Genomic DNA, 22,512 nt, shown 5'->3' with positions numbered 1-22,512 from the left:
CTTACTGATTAGATCAATTTCTTAACTTTTGTAATTGCATTATTTGTCGAAGCACAGCAGAGAGAACCAATAGTATAATGTGATATGACTCATTGCTTTTTTACCTTGAGTTGCTTCATACATCAACATAGTTTAAGGATTTCACAACAGAGTTTAAATTCTCAAGCTGATTTTAACTAAATCCTCTGTGCTAATTTTTTTTCAACAGTATGTTAACACATACTGTAAAAGTGTTACTTAAACAATAGTCACCATAATTGCCACTAGTAAATGATAAGTAACTGCAGCTTGCACATTCTACATACTGGTCTTCAGAAGATTGTTGAAGTAATCTGTGTGCAATTTTGTGTTATGTTGTTAATAATAATATGTACTGGACTTGTTTGAGTTTTCTCTTTAGTATTCAAAAACTGAGAGTTTAAGAAAACATTCAGAATGCTGAGGATACACATAAGTGAAATATTTAATGTCTGTCAGTATTCATAAAAGTTACATTGTTTACATAGGGTTCATTTCTATATAATAAAAATTTCATCTTAATGAAAAGATTTTCTGGCAAGTCTCGTATATGTTAATTTGTTTAACATATGCTTTGAATATATAACTAAATAGCAATATAGTTTAAAAAAAACTTTCTGCAAATAGTACTTTGAACAATTATAAAACCTCATTACTAAAGAATTGGTTATCTTTACACTTGCTTGTTGGCTTGTTAAACTCAGCTGTGATTTGGAATGGGCAAAGATCAGTTCTTTCTTAGGACAGCCTTTTCTTAACAGTTCAGTAAATTTGTTCATTGCATAGTGAAGATGTAAACGTCTCAGGGTTCCATAAATTATACCTTTGTACTCTAAAAAGTCATTAATGGTTTTGCATACTATACTGCATATGCTTTCCTATGCTGATTTTACTTTGTTAGTTTTGTTGTTGAGGCTGATGGAATTATTATTAATTTTGTTTTAGATATGTCAATTGTACACAACAAACGAAGAGAAGAAAATGAAAAATTTAAACACCAAAGGAAATTATTTTACACTTTGCAACAATATTGCCACCTCATTCTTTTGGTTTTCTATATATAACATGATGGAAATGTACTGTACTGCTTCTTTTCAAAAAATGAGTTTAAATTAATTTCAACAGTTAGCTATGTGTTTACATAAAGTTAACTATGTTTGCATCAAATAAAATGTTTATTAATGAAAGCTATTTATTATACAAGAAACATCAAAGAGAAAATTCATCATACAGAAATGTACACTATTGGGGACAGATGGAAAAGTGCATGCAGATTTCTTTGTTTTATTAAAAAAAAGAAGTCAGAAACAATTGTACTAAAATTACTGGGTTTTGATCCCTATGATCTTAAATGAGTGAAAAGTTTTTCTCTGAATTTACAATATGCCATTTAACAGATATGACTAATACACATTAGCAAGCAAGTGGAATGAAAGCATTCGGATTTTATTTTACAAGTACTTGTGCTTGACAAATGTGATTTTTAATTTGTTTTTAAGAAGAATTGTCTTCAAATATGGGCTGGGTAGATTGCTGCCAGGTTGCTCTGGTTTTATACACAGTTTCTCTAAATTTGTTTTTAATACCACACAAATTGTTTAAGTCTTTTGTTCTGAAATTAAACACCATAAAATAACATATGTTTTGTTAACATTCAGGAAATGACATTTGAGTCTTTTATTTTATTTTTTAAATTTTTTGGCTCAAAATTTTTTTAAATATATGATTATCATAACCTAATATTGTCTTTGTCTTCACTGCAGTGGATTTCCGATCAAACTTTTCCCCTTCTTTTAATACTTTAGGGAATTTTCAAACGTCGGGATGTTTGGCTGTAATGCCCCAAGATTTGTTCTCCCTGAAAGAAATCATAGTGACAATTTATTAAACTACAGAGCAACCTGGCGTTTAGGGGTCTGCAATTCTAGTTTGTGTTCAATATACCTAGCATTAAATCTTGATTCATTTCATCATAATTGTTTGTTATATTTTTCATGCAATTACTGTAGCTGCTAGTTATCTGATTTTTAAAATCCTAAGATAAGGTTGCAATATCAAATCAGTGGGGCATTACTTTTCAGGTGCAAAAGAAAAACGGGGGGGATTTAAAAATTAAAACCTAAGTTGCTCCCTCAATGGTAAGTACATTTACTATGAAGAAAGTGAAAACCTAAAAGGAAATCACATTTATAAGATTGCGTTCACATGTTTAACACCATTCATTCATTCATCCATTCATAGTGAAAATGCAAAGAGACACATAGATACAGGTAGACTTAAATTAAAAAAAAAACTGATGGGAAATAAAACTCCTTGGATCCAAAATGATTTATTCACACAAATTTAATAGGATATATCACAATTGTTTGGTCCATAAATATTTAGGGGAAATAGTTTCTATACAATGCATTTATCAATAAACAAAGAAACATGGACAATTTTGCTAGACCACTTACTGTACTATAAACACGAAGCTCAATATATAAGATTATTGAATTTATCAACTATATCTGAAAGAGTGCACAACTGCTTTCTATGACATGTTTGTCCCCTCTAACAGGATACACCATAAAAAGAGTTTCAGAAATAAGAGGTAAAACAGTACAAAACTAGTGAGGTGTCAAAAGGGCTTAAAACAGTTAATTTAACAAACAACACATATATCCTGATTTTTCACAAACTTACTCCCAAGTTATATCATAAGGCACATAGTAGAACTGAGTTATAATTAGTCTACTTAATAAAGTAGATCTATAGTACCATATATTGTTCTGTCAAAGAACAAAATTTATAAGTATCAATATTTTTACCTGTAAAAGTGTATTAATAAAGATCTCAGCCTTACCGAGGTTGTTTGGTCTGGTTAGTGGTAAATGCCCATAAGGTAATAGAAATAGGAAAAGTCAAGATTTAAGCTCCACAGAAGATGATAACCATACTTGCTAAATATATAATGGCAAACACACCTTTCTTCTATTACAGTGTTAACATCTCTTCCATCATCTTTTTTTTTAAAAAATAAGCTACTTTTCTGTGCTAATTTTCTAAAAACCCTGAGCAAAAGTTACAATAATGCACTTTAATGTGGGCAGTGAACTGTCAATATGTAACCACACATTTATACAGCCAAAGAGGACACCTTTAAAATATATTAAATATCCACTTTCACCACCAAAAGAGAGATTTGATGGGGTCTCAAAAGTGGATCTATGTGCAAAGTTATTCTTAACAATCCACTAAAAGCAAGATGTAGATCTTTACTGGTATTTTTTGTTTCTGTTTCTCAGACTTTCCACAATCTAATTGTTTTAAACTACAATAAAGGGGAACAAATGAACATTCACCACTGCCCAGACCATTCAGACTTTTAGCTTAATTAAAAGGAGGAAAAAAGAAAAAAAGAAAAAGAAAAAGAAAAAAAATTGCTATCGTAAACTAGGAAATGTATTTAGATCAGCATCCACAAGGTCTTCTGAGTTTATCTGCCTCAAAGCTACCCACTGTCAATTCCAAATTTCATAAGAATTCTTCTAATGCATTTTTCTTTTATACAAAAGCTAAAAAACTAAAGTATATATTAGAAATATTAATGTACTAAAATTTAAGTTCATGTATTAAACAAAGTGTCTGATACAATCTCATGAAACATCTAAAATAAATTCAAAATAGCATGAATATAATGTACTAAAATCAGTTTCCTTAAACATCTTAATAAATTATATTTTGCTTATTTCCATCTTCCCTGAAAAAGTTTAATTCATCGAGAATTGCCTTAGTGATAAACATGGGTATACATTTAGAACTTCAACCTACACTCACTAAAGTTAATGACAAATCTCACATTGGCTTTAATGATGCAGGATCAGGGCCATATAGAGTGAATTGTTTTCATTTTTTTAAATTAAAATCAGTGGCATTTATGGCAGAGTGGGAAAAAATGAAATTTTGCCTAGGCAATGCTAAAATGTATATTGAATTATTCAGCCTTGTGGCCCAATCCTGCAAACAGTCATGCAACAGAGTAATCTTACTCATATGAGAAAACTCATTGAGATCAATGGGACTCTTCATTTGAATAGTTCCTCTGGTGTATACTTCAGTGAACCTCCTTACATGAGTAAAGTTACTCTGGAGCATAAGTGTTTGCAGGATTAAGGCCTTTGGTGTGCATAATTCAGAATTCACAGACCAAAGGCCTGATCTTGCAGTCCTTGCCTACACACCAGTCCCATTGAGCCTAATCCTGCAAGTCCTCCATCTGTGCTCTACTCCCACTGGTGTCAATGGACATTCCACATGGATGAATGGCTTGCAGGGTTGAGATTATTGACCTGTGTGGGAATTTTGGGTGCTCAATTAATACAGGGTCAAGCTCATAACTAATATTTATACCCAAAAATAAAGAAGAAGAAGAAGGAAGAAGAAGAAAAAGAAGAAGAAGCATTGACACTTGGAATGCCTCTATCTGTTCCAATTCCTAATTTAATTTGTTCTGTAGGTGTGAAAAATACATAGTATGAAACTTAAACATGTATTATAAAAATAAAGTTAGACTTAGGACTCTGAAACTCCATAAATGCACATACAATCCTGGAGCAGCAAACTATTGGCTTTAAATGAACTGTCAGAGGCTTTCTCGGGATTATCAGAGTGGGAATATAATTTTCTTCTCCCTCTCTTCCCCCCCAAGATTCTGGAAATAAGTAACATACAATTTTAAGAGGCACTTATTAGAATGATTCATAACTTTCCCTTCAATTGTCTGATGAATTAAAAAAAATCCAAATACAATTTATAGACAAAATATGTTCATTTATAATGGAGACATATTACTGCAAACTCATTTGCCAAGTGGCTGCAGATGCTACACACCAAGCTTTTTGTTTTCCCAAATATTTTGTGGGTTTGTTTAAAAAAAAAGAGTCTTGTAAATAATAATAAAGAAGAATAAGAATTAAAAAAACTCAAATGTTAGAAAAGGTTCGTTAAGGTAGTTTGTGAGGGGCTTCCGGATTCGTGGCTGTCCAAGTTAGAGGTCACTGATGTCACTACAGTGATAGTGGGATTGGTCAGGTCTGTTAAAGTGGTCGCAGTGCCGGGTGGAGTGAGAGCGCCGCTGTCTGCTGAGGGCGGTGCCTGAAGTGTCGTGCCATCAGCTTTATCGACACCCCCATTCTCCTGCCGCAAAAGGTTCCTTCTGAATTTGGCTCTTGCGTTTTGGAACCAAACCTGCAAACCAATCCCAATTGATTTCTTTACCGATGTTTTCTTTTTGTTTTTGTTTTTGCTTTTATGTTTGTTTTTGTTTGGCAAATCATCTAAGTAACTCTACATCTTTGTTTACTACTAGTTTGCATCATTTCCGTCATACAAAGGCATCTGTATATTAGGTCCAGCACTGTGGATGCTGATAAATGGAACATGGAGGCCCACGATGAGGATCCCTTAGAGCAGCCTTGCAGAACTCTACTCACCCACTCATCCAAGGAGAGTAACTTTTCTGATGGACAAGTAACATATCTTTAGGGTGGGAGGTGTTGTTCCATTACCTAGGTCCTAGGTCATCATGGTAAAGGATGGGTAAAGTAAAGATTTTGTGCATGGGCTGGTAAACTTTTGTGACCATTTTTAAAGCCTGAAAACTTTAAAAGGGGAAATGACACCATTCCCTATAGCACTGGTTATTAATATGGGTTTCCTAGTCCTCTTCCCTGTAAAGCTATAGGTTCATTTAAAATATTTTAGGTGACATGTAGCATGGACAAGCAATTAATGCAAATAGATTCTCCTTTTGCCTTGATCACTGCCCTCTCTCTGCACACTGCACACAGCACTACATATCTCACTTTAATTTCACTGAGCTAGCACACAATGAGAGGGAATTTACAGTTATTTATTTTTTAAAACTCTTATTTTTGGGGGGAGTATCTTAGGTAGGGGAGTGACTAACTGTTGACTTTACTATGGAGGACTTTAGTGATAGACACGGAATAGGAAGCAATCTGGTCCTGGAGGATTGTATCAGCCAAAGCTTGCTTGCCATATCCCAGGGAAACCCATACTTTGCCCAACCAAGGGCCACAATGACAACTTAAAGGGAGCCCAAAGGCTGCACCTCAGTTGTGTAAAATGGAGCAGATTGCTTCTACCTCCTAAATATAGAGATCACCATATAGAAACTACAAGTCCCAGGATGCATTTCTTCCCTCACTGGGGCTTGTAGTCTCTGGAGACAGTTCCCTCATATCAGGGATGAGGGTGATCACAAAGCATATTTAAGAATTCTGTGGGCTGAATTTGGGTGGTGAGCTATACAGTGGGCACTCCTGCCATATAGTACTTTACCCATTAAGTTCTCTGCACAATCACTAGGGACACAGCAATATTATACTAAGAAGAAGAGATATACATATAACAGCCTAAATAAGGGAGATACTATTGTATTGGCAGGGGGAGGGGACTTTTGTTAAGCCTGTGATGGTGGCTTCTTACCTGCAGAACTCTCTTGGTCAGGCCCGTTTTCTGGGCAAGCTGCTTGAGGTCCTTGGCATCTGGATTGTGATTGATAGCAAAGTAGGACTTCATGGTGCGGAGCTGGTGGTGTTTGAAGGAAGTGCGCATGCGCTTAGTCTTCTGGGACGGGGGGTAAGGCTGCTGGTCTCTGTCCAGGTGATCTGCCTCATTCTCATTACAACCTGATCAGTAAACAACATGACACAACAAGGAGTTGGTGGTGATCATGCATCATACTGTAGTAAATAAAACTAAGGCAAGTTTCCACAATCACACGCTCGTTTTGGAGAAGAAAGAGGGGATTAAGCTAATATGGTGTCTGGATGGATAGGAAGGGTATTTAGATTAAGAAATAAAGGTGAAGAGGATGGCCTTTTCCTGTACTTTACATTTATTATATCCCCCAGGCTCACACCTGCTAAGGAAACAGTATATTGAGGGTAGATCTGCCAAGTTTCACTGCTTTGGCATTAATTTTCAGGTCCCTCTAGGGATGAAGGGTTTCGTTACGTTTCCAAAGAATCATTTAAAATTTCACTCATTGAAACTGCCCTATCTTGAGAGAAGAGTAAAGATCAAACCAACATTTTCAATCCTCCCAAATCACCATCAGGCAAAAAAAGAAGCATTAGGTGGGAAGGCTTGTTATGACAAGTATAAATACTGAACTGTTTGTTGATAAAACCCAAAATAAATGCATTTGGATTCTGCCTAGAATTTTATATGGAAAGTGTTGGGGTTGGTGCCTGCAATGGTACCACAGCTAGACTGGCATCTACATAGACCATTCTGTGGAATGCCAACTACTAGATCACAGAACTAAAGATATGCCTTGATTTGATGATGTGTAAAGTTGTTAAAGTGACTTTGAATGAGAAATATATTACAGCTTACTGCCTCTTGGGTGTGAGTTGCACACCAGGCCAGTAGTAGTGCTGGGTACCATGGTGTCACTGCCTATGCTTGGGACAGGAATGACACAAATACCAAGAAAAATAACAAAGTCATCCATGTTTTACTTTTTGACCTGAAAAATAATCTGATAACTCTCAGGATAATATTTTACAAAGCTAGCACAATCACACAGGGGGCAAATCTGATTGTCACGTAACAAAGAATATGAATTAAAAAACATTAATTTAAAATTTGTTAAGAATGTACCATGTAAATTAGCCCAGGCTTCATTAATCCTTCATTTGAATTTCCTTTAGTCTACTTCCCTAGAGTTGGATTTATTAACTAGTTTTAGCCAACTTCTAGTTCACCTCCACCACCGCCAATATGAAAAGCACACAGCACTTTGCACTGCATCAGTCAGTAGAGCCTCTGAGACTTGCAATGCTAAAAAGAGGTAAAACAACTTTCAGCTACTCCAAAAATAAAAAGCTCAAGTCTTCTCAGAGCTTTGCTCCCTACTGAATTAACAGACGAGTCAACAGTTACATATGGTAGCTGCACAACACATAAACAAAGGATCAGGTGAATGCTCATCCAGAATGGAAGAGATTCTAGCTGCAATTATAGTAGTATCTATTTTCAAAAAAAATAAACTGATAGCTCTGAAACCATCTGAAAGTGGAAATTACCTTGAAAGTAACTTAGGATCAGGTTTCCAATATTTGTACTCTTGCTGAATAACATTTTATTCCACATGCAGTCCTACTGCCTTCAATGGGACTGTTTGAGCAGTAAAATACTATTCATGGTGAACAAGGAAATCAAAATTTTGCCCTAAGAAGTTATTTTAGCCACTTGCAGGCCATTCTTTATTAAAGCATTCAAGTTATGCAACAACAATGCCTGTTTATCTGACTGGCTAGCCTAGCTAGCCTCTTGTAGCTCATTTGTCACCATGGTTTCTGAGCATTTATTTATTTATCATGGCTTGGCTTTTCCAAGGTGCCTAAGTCAATAGGACATGGGCTCATAACTACCTCAGGTGCCTTTGACAATCCCAATTTATATAATAATTACACTAGTCTGTTCTCTAAGTGGCTGCTCTAAGTGGCTGAAATAGCATCATCTGGCTTAAAATGCTACATTATTGCCTGACAAACTATTGACAGCTCAAATTCAGGCAATACATTACTGCATGTTTCTTTGCACCACCTTTTTTTTAGTGGCCAGCACAATACACTTCCTACAAGATCTGCCAAGATCTTACCAAATACACTTTGCATAATTATTACATTAAGAGATTGAGCTCTTGAGCAATAGTTGAGGAAAATATTGCCCTAGGGAAAGAAAAATTGCCTTCATTTTGAGATAACTTACACTGTTCAGATTTGATGACCTTTCTGTCCATTGTACAATTGTTCAACACAGTTGCTCTCAAAATAGAAATTATTTCTAACATATAGTAGCTAATATGGATCAAGTACATTATTTATAGGGCACTTATCACTATAGTACCTAAGCCCCTCACCAATATTAATGGTGTTAGCGTCATAACCCTCTGAAGTATTGTTAGGTCTCTAGTCTGTTGCCGAAGAACAGAGAAACAAAGAGATTAAGTGATTTATCCAAGGTCACAAAAGAGGACTGTGTCAGAGCCAAGAACAAAACCCAGTTCTCCTAGAGCCTACTCCAGTGCCTAGCCACAACACTATCCTCTCTTTTTGTGTGTGTGTGAATATATAAAATATATACACATACGTACACGCATAATCTAAGCAAGATTCATATTACCTTGTTTGAGAATAAACTTTTTCTCCATTGTATGGTCAAACTGTTTGCTGCATCAGGGCTAGCAACACACTTAATTCAATTTTTTAGAAGTTTGGGTTGTTTCCATAATGTCCTTCGCCTTGCAGTATGAATAGGATGATATATGCGTTTTGATTAGGAAAGCATCTTGATTTATTGGAAAGGTAAGTTAATGCCCCTCTTCAGATTATTTTACATGGTCAGTTACAATCCAGCTTTTAACACAACAAATGGGTTCCTTTGCTTGGCTGCAGAGTGCAGTCCAAAGCTTGGTAAGTTTTAGCACAAATAGGTTTAAGTTATGTTCCACTGTTCAGATATGTTTTCACAGTGAACTGCAGCTAAGAGACAAAACAATCACTGATCACTAGTGTCCGTGTTCAGGAACCTATCAGGGTGTAAAACTGCAGTTAAACGGGTCTAAAGACAAATATTTTGGTTTTAGTAATGATCAGGGTCCTGATAAACACAGTTCTTTAACGAGTTTTCAGCTTTTACCTGAGGAATACGCCTGCCTACAGATGCCACTAGGGGTCACTAACACATTCACTTAGCAGTTCGAACATGTTGGAGTTTGAAAGTAGGAACAGACTTGGAATTGCAATATTTTAGAGGTGGAAAAACTCACTGGCTTTCTTTCGTACAGAATTAATGAAATACCACCAAAAGGAAAACACCTTTTGCTGCCCTGCCACATACAATTGAAAGTGATATTTGGTGAGGTTTTTTAAAACTAAATCCATCGTGCCTGACAAAAGACTTTCACTTCATCCTTTCTATCCTGTTGTGTTGAATTAAATTAGAGAATCAGTACCCGGGTTTCTAGCTAAACCGTTAATTACATATGCAAAAGGACAGCACATGTTGTGGCTAATATCTGAGAGAAAGATACCCTACCATACTGCCTTTTAAACTGTTTCCTGCTTTGGGAAAGTGTAAGTGTTTAAACACCCGATCTCTGATCCACTTTTCCGATTACTCTAAATTCTCCCTTTGAATCCTGTATGTTTGTTCTATTTAGATTCGTTACCCTTTGGAGACAATTACATAAAAGAATAGTTCTCAATCCTGAAGCCAAAGGCGGACGAGGAAAAATGTATTTTTTTAAATGGCTGCCTACTGCAGAGGGTTTTTCCTTTCAAATAACAATTATATCTATTTCATGTCATTTTGCGGCTTTCTTGGGTGTTAAATTGGTCAATGGTTGGAATTATCAGCTCTAGACCGTCTTTAGTTTAGTTGTAAAAGGTACTTTCTCCAGACCACGTGCCAGCAGTGGGTATTCATAGTATCCCCCTTCCCCCGCTCCCCCCCCAAAATGACATGCTAAAGCTACAAAAATTAAGTTGGCTGATCTTGACTTGAAAGAAGTCGGTCAGAAGTAGCTTAGCTTTACTCGGACATTTCCCCGTGTAAACTCTGCGTTGCCGTTTGTGTGAGCTACATTTTGTCTCCTAGTCCTAGATGCGGCTCTTTAACCTCCTTTGCAGAGAGGGGCCCGTCTAACTATCTGGGAACGAGGGGGAGAAAGAAGGAAAAGACTTTTTAGCTTAACAAACAAACGCAAACACCACATTTGCCTTTAAAAATGCGTTTCACTGCGCCCCACATTAGCGTTCAAAGGGTTTTTCGCTGTAGCCAATTTTTGCTCGCCTCTCCCCAAGCTTGCGAGCCTAATTATCACAGTGAATGACTTCTAAACGTTTGGTTTCTAGGGGTCTGGAGGAGCTCGGACAATTGTTGCGAATAAGGAATAACATGGATCCACAACTGAATTCCTGGCTCTCAATCCAGCGAGTGACTGGGCTACAGGGTCCCCTTCCTCATACCCTGTAGATAATTGATTAGGGACTGCTCAGTGGCCAGGGATTCCAATGTCATCTTCAATTAACAAAGAACAATTAATGCACTGATTGCCCTGGCTCCAAGGTCCACGCATCAGAGGAGCTGAAATAGCCTCGCACAGCTAAGCAGTTCCACACTGAAGTCCTCTTCACAAACAGCCCCAAAGAGAAGTGCCTGCCCAGGGAGGACTGGGGTTTGTGCTGATGGGGGGAAGGGGGTAATCTTTGTGTCTCAGTGAAAATGGGTTGAACTTGGGGACGGAATTCCAGGCCGGAGTTGATGCGTTTTTATGGAGCGCAGAGCAGTTTCTTCAAACTGAAATAGACAGGTCCCCTTTTCTGTGCACCCCTCCGCGGTGACCACTTCAGAGCGCTTTGCTTCATTGAACCAAGTTGTGAGTCCTCGAGCATCCCTCGCCCCCTTACTGGACATGGACACACCATCCATATGCGCCTTTCCCAGCCCAACTGCAGATCACCGCCCTGAATTCCGTCCCCCAGCTTAACTGGGAGTTGAAAGTCTTGCTGCCTACACAGGAAAACACAGAGCTGCTCACTGTAACACCCCCAGACTCAACACACACCTTTCTTTCCGTGTTACAGGGCAATGTCATGAATAAATCGAAACTCAGTAAAAATATTCGTTTGGGATCGGTTATTTTTTAATTCGGTCTAAATTCGGTTAATTCGTTCGTCTGCAGGTTAGTGAAACTCTGTGTGACTTGCCTGAAATTCTTTAATTCGGGCCCGTGGCGCTTTCTGATGTTTGGATGATAAAGGTACTAAGGTTAAAAGCGTTTCGAGTAATAACGCTGTTTCAGCTCAGCTGTTGTCCCTTTCTTTCATTGTGAACGGAGCAGATACGCTACTTGTTATTGCCCCGCTGCAGGGGGCTGCTGGTGGAGGAGAGGGTCAAAAAAAAAAAAAGTGCCAGCAAAATAGGAAACTATTCAGCCTGAGGAATGAATTACAATATCAGTACAGTACCTACGGATTCACATGCAGGCCTGCGGACCAAGGGAAATCAGACATATTTCCTCCAGATTTATTTTCTGTTAATCAGTTTAGATGACCCTGAATTGGGGCCCGAGTGATGGAGGGTTTGATTTTGAGACAATCAAAGCAACCACCTCTCCCGCATTCCTACAGAGCTATAGGGCTGAGTTTGTGGGTGGGAGTGGGGGTGTTGTCTTCACCGTGAGAAGTGACTGCCTGGGTATTTGACATTAATAGAGGAAGACAGCTTTTCAGAAGGGCTTCTGTTCGCTTTCCTGCAAATGCTCCACCCTCAGAGCACTGTTTGTTTGATTTCCAGTGGTTAACTGGGATATGGCCTGGCTGGGGAGGGGAGTCTGAGAAGGCCCCTTTCTGTGGAGTGAAAGGTTCAGGGCGCTGTTCTCACCTGAGTTGTAACTGACGATGTCCACTCCTAGAGCTGGGCTTTTTCTCTTCCTGGGCCTCCCTTTCTGGACTGTGCCAGTGCCATTGAAGTAAGGCAGTGCCAGCCCTCCGCTCTTGGCAGCCAGCTCAGTGTAGCTCAATTGAGGCGGGTATTCACCCTGCAAAAGGGTCTCGAAATGGGCCCTGCAGTAAACCAGGTTGTCCTTCATGCCAAAGTGATCGCCTGTGGTCAGAGTCTTGTTGCAGGTGGTGCAGGTGAAGCAGCTCAAGTGATAAACCGACTCCCTAGCTCTCATGACCATTTCAGAGGCTGAGATCCCAAGGTGGCAGCGGGCACATCTCTGCACGGAGAACCTTCTGAAGGAAACAGAAAAGTGGGCATCAACCAGGAAGATGCTAGGTACTGCCCAGCCCCCAGGTGCTGCCCAGCTCCCCTGACTTGAATCACGCACCCCACCCTCCTTTCTGCTCCTGAACTGAGAGCCTAAAAATATTTGCTCCCAAATCTTGCAGCTGGACCCATTTCTACCCAACCTTCAGAGAACAGCTTTCAGGTAGGCCTCTCCTGAAGTCTCCGCCCTGGCTAACGTAAACTCTTTGGGCTTGTTAGAAATTCTGTGTATGAGAAAACCAGAATGGGCCAGAAATAGTCCACTTTAATTGTCTCAGGAAACTGACCTTTCTGCCTGGATTTTATTTTATTTTTTTTATTTTATTTTACAACATCTCGACTAGCGTTAATGAAGATAAATAAGCAGCATTGAGGGAAAACTTGTTCTCGACTTCCTTTTCGTTCCTTAAACCGTAAACCAGACTGAGAGGCTGGGAGGGAGAGAGAACGGAGCACGGGGGCTGGGGGAAAATCAAAACAAATCAAGCAAGCCACAAAACTGCGCTCTGCTGGAATCCTGCCTGTCTAGAGCCACTGACCGATGACAATTAAAAATCTAGTCTTGAGCTGCAAGGAGTTGATTTGATTTAGCAGAACGGATGGTTTGTTGTATCAATAAGAGCTGTCTCTGCTATTCTTTACAGCGTCTCTCCAAAGCAGAGCTTTGCCATTAGCTTAGATACCTAGCCAATTCAGGAAGGGGACCCTTGCTCTTGGGAAACGGGAAATGAATATACACACTACAGCTACAGGGAAACATTTGTTTGAAATTTAGGCAGAGATCCCACCGCACTTAGACCAGTGGGAAACTGACTATCTCCTGTTGTTGTTTATACCGTAACATGCTTTATCTTTGTGCCTCTTGAAAATGTCGATCCGTATTTTCCACGTGCGAGATTTACAAAGGGGGCACATTTGATGCAATTGCCCTAAAGCCACGTGTATATAAATGAGAAGTCTCTGCCTATAAGAAGCTATCCCTAGCTGGAGATGAGAGGTTTGGCCGCTGCTGTTCTGGGAAGGGATGTGCATTTGAAGCGGTAGGGACTGAGTGCTGTACCTGTAATAATCCTCCTTGCAGTAAATACTGCCGTCCTTGGCAAAGCAGGTGAGTTCTGACTCCAAAGCCAGTTTACATTCACAGCATTTGAGACACCTGAGGTGCCATTGTTTGTCAACAGCCAGCAGGTAATATCTGTCTGAGATCTTCCCTCCACAGCCAGCACACAAAGCAGGCTTCTCGGGGCTCATTGGGGGCATGTTCTGCAAAACAACCACACAAAGTGGATGAGAAAACAAATCAAGACAAGCGGGCGGTGTGATTCTTGCACTGGGACTGCTGCAAGAACCAAAGACTGGTCTCACAGAAAGAACCCCCAGCTGTTCCGAACCGAACTGGCTGCATTTTCGCTGGCCTTTGAAGGGGCCAGACCATCTCCCCTAGGGATGTATTTACTAGGACACGACTTGGTTGTTTAGCCCATTGAGCCTTCTCTAATGATGTAATTTCATTTCGGTACCTGTAGCCCGGTGATTAGGCCTCACTAGAAAACGAGACCTGATTGTTTTCTAGTCCTGGGGAAGTTACAGAGTTGGATGTATCTTCCCCGTTAGCTTTAAAATTGCACCGTTTGGCGCTAGGAAATCCAGACTACCGAGTATTTTACGAGTAGAAAAATATCGCCTTGCTGCCCTGGAAATTTGCATCAGTGGAGACACTCCCAATTCGAATTCCTGTTAAATTTCAATACAGCTTAAACTATTTAAAATCCCTCCTCTAAATGCAAATAGGCCTCTTAAAGCAGAAATGAAGGGGAAATAGTCCGTGAAGAATTAATTGAGAACAATCAAAATGTTGGAGAGTGATCCTCATGAAAAGAATGCACAGGGAGGGTTTCCTCCCTTAAAATTATTGACTTTTCCTTTCATTAATAAATCTTTTCAAGTTTCTGTTGGCCTGTTTTCCATAAGAAATCCCAGTAATAAGAAATGGAGATGGAGGGATAGTGTACATACCAGAATAACCCCCACAAACGTAAACTTAAAATAGTTGGGTTTTGTTTTGTTTTGTTGTTTTATGAAAAGTAAAAAATTAATCTGTTTTTATCACCGAATTCTTTTCAGCTGAAAATGCAAACGCAATTCATTGTTTTCCCCCTTTTGTAACAACTGGGGGAATGAGCTGAATTAACACTGTAAAACCCTCAGGAGTTTATTTAACAGAGGAAGGGGGAAAACCAATAGCTCCGTAGAGCAGTTCCCCAGGCCATTACTTTGTGTTCTAGTGCTCAACGAAAGTCCTACAAGCAGGAGAAAGGCAGAAAAGATATTTCATGAAGCTAGGGGACCGTTTGTTCAGACGTGGGATGCCAAGGTTACAACTCGTTTGCTAAGAAAAGACAGATTATTTCCAGACAATGTATCGTAAGAAATAATATTCAGCGGGGCTGCTCCCTTTTCAGACATTAAAGCGACATTTTTACTTAAAACACCGCCCCTCACCCCGAAGAAAACAAACTATTTTGTAGCGAAGATTTCTACAATCCAGTCTGGAAAGTGCCAGGGCTGCTAAGGGTAAAATACACCTTTTCAAAACCCGGCCGTAGCCCCTTGATAACCGAGAAAGCAAAGCTCCCACTGCAAACTATGCAACAGTGAGAGGTCTGCTTCGCTATAATGAGTTAAAACGTGTCCCTCTTATGAAACTTAAAATATTTTCCCTCTTATGACTCAGTTGAGCGCGCGCACACACACATACACCCAAATATTAGACGAATGCATGGCTCAGCCTCCCAGCATAACAGACTCCATTAGAGAGCGATTGGTGATTAACTTGAGCCTCAGAAATGTTTCTAAACTTAAGGGGCATAAGGGAATGGGGGAGGGAGGAAAGCAGAGTCTCTCTCTTCCCCCAGACTGTGTCTATCAGGGTGCAGGCTCGTATCTTGCAGTGATTCCCTTTAAAGGGGTGCTTGCTTCTTTCTTACCGTTTCCCGGCCGTTCATCTGTCCGCCTTTGGCCAGGCGGGACTCGGTCTTGGATCTCCTCTCCATCTCCTCCATGATTCCTTGGATGTGGCCTCCGGAGATCCCGTGGAAAAGCATGGCTGGGGGACGGAAAGGACAAGTATTTTCTTCCGCTCTGCACCCCACTATTTCCATATACAGACCCCAGAGTCTTTAGATCATCCAAAATGTCTACACCAAGGCGCACGGAGCAGGCAGAGGGAGATTGCAATAGTGGCTTCTCTTTGCACAAGAACCGAAGGCTTCCTGAAGATGTGCAGAAAACAAACAAGGGGGAGAAGAACAATAATATAATAAGAATAACAAAAAAACAAAACAAAAAAACCAAGCAGGAGAATCTGTTACTGCGCTGGAGAGCGGGGGCTCCTGACTGAAGAGACTTGGAACTAGGGGCAGCCAAATCGGCCGGGAAAGGAAATAGTTTTGAACACAAAGAAAGCAAAAAGAAGTGCTATTTTCAGCAGTCCCTGGTTGCTTTAAAGTTCCCAGTGCCTGTAGGTTGGATTTGGGACTGCTGCTTTCCGGAGCTCTGTCCAATTTGTTAAGAGACTAAAGCCAGCCCATTTTTGATAATTTAGTAGGAGGAGTTCTCTCCCTAGAGCTGCTACTGATTTTTATTCAGACAACAAAGACCTGTCATCCTCCTCTCAACCCCCGGTGATGGGCAAGCAGTGACAAACATGCCAGTTGGGGATGGTGGGTGAGGTGGGATCTATACCCCCACCCCACACCAAACACAGAGAGGGGGGGGGAAACGGAGGTTACAGGGACAAGGAAAACTCAGAGTATCCTGTGCAGGGTTGGTGAGCTGAGAAGTACCTATTGGACTGTTTTGGTGGGTCTCTCCCGTCTCGCCTCCCCCCTCCAGCTTTGCCCATAGAAGTGCAGGATCTTGCAGTGTTTATTGTCTCCCTTGATGGTGCTGAATGGCCAAGGCCGCCTACAGACCCCAGATTCACCCCCATTTAGGCCCTTTGGTGGCGGCAGGAAAATGTGAAGAACACCTTTGTGAGCGTAGGTGGAGGTTACTATCGTGGGGAGAGGTTGGACCTTGCCAGCAGAGTAATTAACCAAATAGCATTAAGCTCCCCTCAGTTACTGTGTCCATGGAAATGATGCTGGGTAATTAGTCCCGCTCGTGTCGGGTGGACCCAGGCCTCCACGTGGAAGACGTAACCGCAGACTCTGGGCAGAGATTGCATGCTGGGGATAGCGCCAGGCAACTTGCTCCTGTCCAGCCGCAGGGGTATGAGTCACCCCCCAGCATCAGCCCCAGGTGAAGTTCAAACTTCCAGCCCTGTTAAAGTCCAGCCGGGCGCTGACCCCAGTCCTTCGCCCTCAGCCTCACAGTGCAAGCAAACCCCAGCCGCAGCCCCACCTTATCCCGTGAGCTGAGGAGGGGGGGAGTTATGGGGCAGGGAGGAAGCCCCCCCTGGAACCATTCCCCAGCTGCAGCTCTGCGCCGCGCACTACAACTCCCGGGGAGAAGCGGAGATTTCAGCTGGCTGCGCCGGTGCCAGCGAGCGCTGTGTGCAGGGCTGGGTGGGACAGTCAGGCTGGGCCAGCTCTAGCTTCTCCCCACTTACTTTTCACACCATTCTCCGCCTTGCCTTTCTCTGCAACAGCTGCAGGCTGTTTCCTGACACCTCAATCCCCGCTGCAGGATCTTCCTGGCGGCAGCTCTTCTCCCCTGGCTCCTTCAGTGGCCTTCTGCCCTAAACTCCAGCACGACTCGTGAAAATACCCCCTCCAGCCCCCATTTCCTTTCGAACAGGGACTCCTGGCGTCTCCGCCCCCGCCCATGTAACCCCCAAATCCGCCCTTCTCTTTCGCCCCAAGTAGCTGAAATGAATGTTATTCGCAGATTGAGTGTTGCTACATTCCTCCCAGTGCCAGAATACAGCTCATAAAACACAATTTCACACAAAGATGGAGCCAATCAAGTGAAATAAGCCGGTATTTTTTTCTCGGTTGGCACACTAGACCCTGGACAGCAGGGCTGCTATTTACTGTAAGTAATGTAATTAGCCCTTTTGGATGGAAATCAATTTTTTTTTAAATGGGAGAGTAATGCCTATAACACGATACGGCAGACACAAAAGAGTCAGGGATTCTTCCTTAAAAATGGGTAGTTCCTCTCCCAAATAGCAGTTTCCTGAAAAGCAGTCAACGCCTGGAAATAAAAGGGGGAGTGGGGATGTTCAAAGGGGTGGGTTCTCCTTGGAGAAAACAAGTCAATTAGCACAACAAACCACAAGGAAGGTAAACAAGGCGATTCAATCCGGGCTGCGGGTGTTGTTTGCAGTGGAATTTCTAAACTTTAAATGTATTTATTTATTTATTGCCGAGCTGCGCAAACCAGGCCAGAAAATGAAGAAGTTGCCTCTCCACCTACTTTGCCCCCCAAGAAAAAACAGTTGGGGGGGATACAAGCCAAGATTGCACAGCAAATGTGGGTAGATGAAGCTTTAGGAAAGGAATTCAGAAGCAACGGCTTTGCTGCCTAATTATAACAATTGTAATGAAAGATGAAGGGGTTAATGGCTTAAAGGAAGAGCACGAACTCTACTCTCCACATAGAAGAGATTTAAACCGTTTACAGAGAGTGTGTGTGGATACATGTGCGCACACCTATTCGAGAGATTACAGGTGTTCGCGCATATATAAATGGTGTGTAGTGCATTGTGGTGCAGAGCTGTTTAGGAAATGATTAAAAATCTATTCTAAACAGATGGATGATATAAATATCCCCGTTATCACTGTAAATCTAGCTAATTCCTCTTTGCCTAAAGTGTTTTTTATGCCCTTCCAAATATTCATGTAGTAGCGGAAACAAACCATGCCCCAACTAGCTGGCTTCCCAGTGTTTTCGGGTTTATGAGAACGATCAGGATTGCCCCGCAAGGCCCTGTTTGCCAGAGAGGAAGTCGCTTGCGTTTGGAATAGATACGTGCTCAAAATCACCCCGGACTCAGCGTGGAGGCGACCCTAATCCGATATGTGTTTGTTTCTCTCCTCAGCCAGGACCGCTCGAGCCCTGTCCTGTGTGTTGCTGTTCGCTGCCCGTTTGCCTGAGGCTGAGACCGAGCAAACTCATCGCCTGTGCCCGGAGCCTAGAGAGGTGTGGTTTGGTGCGACCGCACCTCTGGGACCGCACTGAAAATAAAGGCTAGTCTCCGTGCCCAGAAAGGAGTACAATGAGCTGCAGGTTTCCCTCCACCACGTCACTCATCCGAAAGTGGCTTCTTCTTGCCTTCTCTCCTTGCCAGCCCGCCCCACAGGAAGCGGGGTTTACAATAGCAGCTCCCGGGCGCTTTCAGGCAAAGTGCTCTTGAAAAGTTGAAGCGCTCTCTCCCCTTTTCCTCCCCATTTTCTCTGCTAATGGCTTTTTGCTGGGTTCAGTGAAAAACTTGCAGGTGCAGAGGGAAAGCTTCCGAGCCAGCCAGGGCGTTTGAGAGAGAGACCAACCAACCAAAAATCATTTGTTACATTTCTATCACTATGTTAGCTCAGTGGCGCTACTAGGAATAATTGGGCAGATCCCATAACAAAACTCAGAAATGACTAAACCCCTTACAACTGGGCGCACTTAATTAATTAGAGTCCTTTCTTTCTGCTCCATCAGCTACGGTGAAGGATACACTAGCTGCTGCTGCTGCTGCTGCTGGTCCAGCAAAGGCCAGGGGTTTCTTAAACTTTTTCTCGTTAACATCCTAATGTTGACAGACCACTCCTGACCTAGAGCGACACTAAAACTTTATTGCTAGCACCAAACGTGACTTCTTCGTTTCCAAAAGGCCCGTAGTAGACCAAGGTAAATCTGTTTCAATATTCTTAAGATTTCATTTCTCTTTGTACATTGTAACTCTGCTGCTCTCGGGCAGGTTGGTGGGCGACAGACAGCTGGCTCCTGGAGGAGTTTTGCTGGTTTGGTTGGACGGGAGAGAGAATTCATCATTTAAAACTAATCCGACAGGAAATGTCACATCCAATCGAACGATTCTCCTCTTGGAATCGATTTATACCAGTGCCCTACTGATTCTGAATTTGGTTTCTCATTTCACACGGCCTCACCCACCCAATCTCTCTATCAATGGCATTTTAGGAAGGATACAATGACGCTGAGTAATATCCAGGCTCCATTCAGCTCGTGCTATGCGATTTCAGATTTTCCCTTACAAAGACAGAGACAGGGTGCGGCTCGGACTCCCGGACTAAAGGGGTGAGACGGATGCTCTTGTTTTTGAGATCATCCCGGCAGGTAAAATGTTGCCCTGTCTCTGTATCGCGACACTGAATGCTTTGCAGTGGTCACAAAACGCGCCTCCGCTTCAGCGCTTCCATGGAACCTTCCCTGCGACGGCTGAAACCACTTCCAGCTTTGCAATTAGCATGCGCCCAGGGCAGATTTCCTGCGTGCGAATGCGATCATTTGGATCCGTTTTGCTATCGAGACCGTAATCTTTTTGCCACGGACTACTGCCTCAAGCCTGCTAAAGCGTGAATGGATCTTGTGTCTAGTTCTGAGGATTTAGGACAAGGTCTACATACAAACTAATAACTGACAAATAATAATTAGAAGAAGGGGGAGAGTATCCAAGCAGTCGGGTTCTTTAAGCAGAGGAGGTTTTGCCTTAGTCTACCTTAAATCAAGCGTTTGCTTATCTGGGGAGAATGGCACCGTGGCAATGCCAGAGGGTGTGTCGGGCTGCTTAGTGCTACTCTGACGAGCCGGATCAGGGGTCGGACAACTGACCACAGACACAAAACCCAGCAATCTACCTCCCTCTTTCACGTGCCCGAACTGTTCCGTAATTTCCAATTTAATTGACTCGGAAAATGAAGTAAAATTAACAAACAACCCTCTCGAAGCAGCAGTACCATTGATCCTGGTGCCTTCGAGTGCGGTGGCTACAGTGAAATCTATTTTCAAATCCTAATGCTGTTTTCTGCTCTAGAAGGTAGTGATGGGATAAATGCTTTTAACGATCAATTTAATCACCCCGCAAAATCCGCGGCTAATACAAGTACTTTGGGCACAAAGGAGGAAAATCTGAATGTTGTTACATTCCTTCTGCAGTGGGCTCAGATATAGCTGCTTCAGCGTCTAAATGAATTGCATTTTAAGGAAACAATACTGTCGTGTAAATATCCTCTTCGATATCAGAAATAGTCTCTCCTCTGCCAGCACCACCTTTTTTCTGTCAGGAGAAGTCTGCTCGAATTCCCATAAATATTCTGCGGGCAACTTTCGAATGATACAGAAATGGAGAAAGCTGATGCATTACAATCTCAGAGATTCACAAAATCAGTCTCTCTTTCCCAGGCTAGCTGTACGGTGGCTCTTAGTCTCGGAGTAACACAAACACAGATTATCTTTATCTAAAGAACAATTGGAGGAAAAAACCCAGCTAGAGCAAAGTGCTTGTATCTCCCAGTAACCTGGAAATGTGTACGTATTTGATTGGCTTGAGAAGAGGTTATTTTAATTACAAATAATGCGGCGCAGTAATGCGAAACACATAGCCAAATGGGGAGTAACCGCAAACACATAAACACACATCCAAAAGCAAGATTATAGTCTAGCACCGAACTGTGTTGAGCAGTTCAGAACTGTTAGCTTGTTAATTGTTTTCTATGAACCTTGTATTTGCACCCTGGTTGTGATCAGAACAAGGACGCACGAAGCTTCCCAGGGAACTGGTCATATTTTAGTGTATTTGGTAAAGAAGCCCCCCCCCCCGAAAAACAACAAAAAAACCCACCCCAAAACAGCCTCCCCTCTTCCAGCCGCTCTTTTATTAAAAAGAATGGCTCAATCTTCGAAGGCTGCTATTTCTAGATTAAAACACACTCACATGCACCAAATGTCGCCTGCGAATACACCTGGGGAAAAGCCCATTCTGTGCCGCTCAAAAAAAAAAAAAAAAAAAAAAAAAGCAAGCAAATGACATCCGTGAGGTCTAAATAGTTGTATTCTTAGCAAAGACTCAGGCAGGATCTTACCTTAAGACCTTAGCAGCTTCCCCCAGAATTGTTCCCTTCTTAATGAGTGAGGAATGGGTTTTGGAAGGAGACGAGACGTAATGATCTAGCCAGTAGATGGAGGTTGTTCCTTGTTTCTAGCAGAGAATCCCTGTGTTAATTAAAATCAACAAGCCGCTTGGTGGAAAGATATTTTCCCTTTCCCTGCCCCACGCCACAGCCTCTACCACAGAACTGACGTGAATTTCTAACCTCTGACCTCTCACCAACAGACACTTTATACCTGTCCTTTACTTTCGTGTTTACTCCTCCAAATCTGTTTTAAACAGAACAAATAAACAAAAAAGCATGGAAAAAAAGAACCCCCACCTCCCAAAAGTAGCTGGTTTGCTGGATTTTCTTGGTATAGCTCCCTCAGTCATCTCTCCTGACGTAGCTCTCCCGCCTCAGTAATCAGGTGAGGTGCTAATGGGGAGCTAGTTGTAAATAAACCTAGTAAAGCAAATAACATATTAGGGGTTTGGTTTTTTAAAAAAAGGCGGCAAGGACTGGAGGGCTGTTAAAATACTGCACTATTTCCCCATCATGCCATCATTTCGCTCTGTTTCTATTCACAGCTGAGCAGCAA

The 22,512-nt window shown here is 41.6% G+C and overlaps 1 protein-coding gene across 8 annotated transcripts; it reads right to left on the bottom strand.

Annotated features, from left to right (window-relative positions):
* Positions 1 to 490: 490 nt before the first annotated feature.
* LHX9 (LIM homeobox 9) lies at positions 491 to 22,177 on the bottom strand. Of its 8 annotated transcripts, none has more exons than XM_030573882.1 (6): positions 21,906 to 22,177; positions 15,861 to 16,145; positions 13,934 to 14,136; positions 12,484 to 12,839; positions 6,511 to 6,713; positions 4,653 to 5,247 (listed from the first exon to the last, which is right to left on the bottom strand). In XM_030573882.1, exons 2-6 carry the CDS (start codon positions 16,032 to 16,034, stop codon positions 4,990 to 4,992), a joined length of 1,194 nt encoding a protein of 397 aa, XP_030429742.1. In that variant the 5' UTR covers positions 16,035 to 16,145; positions 21,906 to 22,177; the 3' UTR covers positions 4,653 to 4,989. The 8 variants fall into 8 exon arrangements, with proteins under 8 accessions (XP_030429749.1, XP_030429748.1, XP_030429742.1 ...); XM_030573887.1 differs by having other exon boundaries at positions 15,861 to 15,979; XM_030573885.1 differs by lacking the exon at positions 21,906 to 22,177 and adding an exon at positions 17,495 to 17,549.
* Between the last annotated feature and the right edge of the window lie 335 nt (positions 22,178 to 22,512).

Source organism: Gopherus evgoodei, chromosome 8, assembly GCF_007399415.2.
Source record: "Gopherus evgoodei ecotype Sinaloan lineage chromosome 8, rGopEvg1_v1.p, whole genome shotgun sequence".
In the NCBI taxonomy this organism is placed as follows: domain Eukaryota; kingdom Metazoa; phylum Chordata; order Testudines; family Testudinidae; genus Gopherus; species Gopherus evgoodei.
The sequence above is the reverse complement of the archived record's forward strand: the minus strand, read 5'-3'. Positions and strand labels throughout refer to the sequence as shown.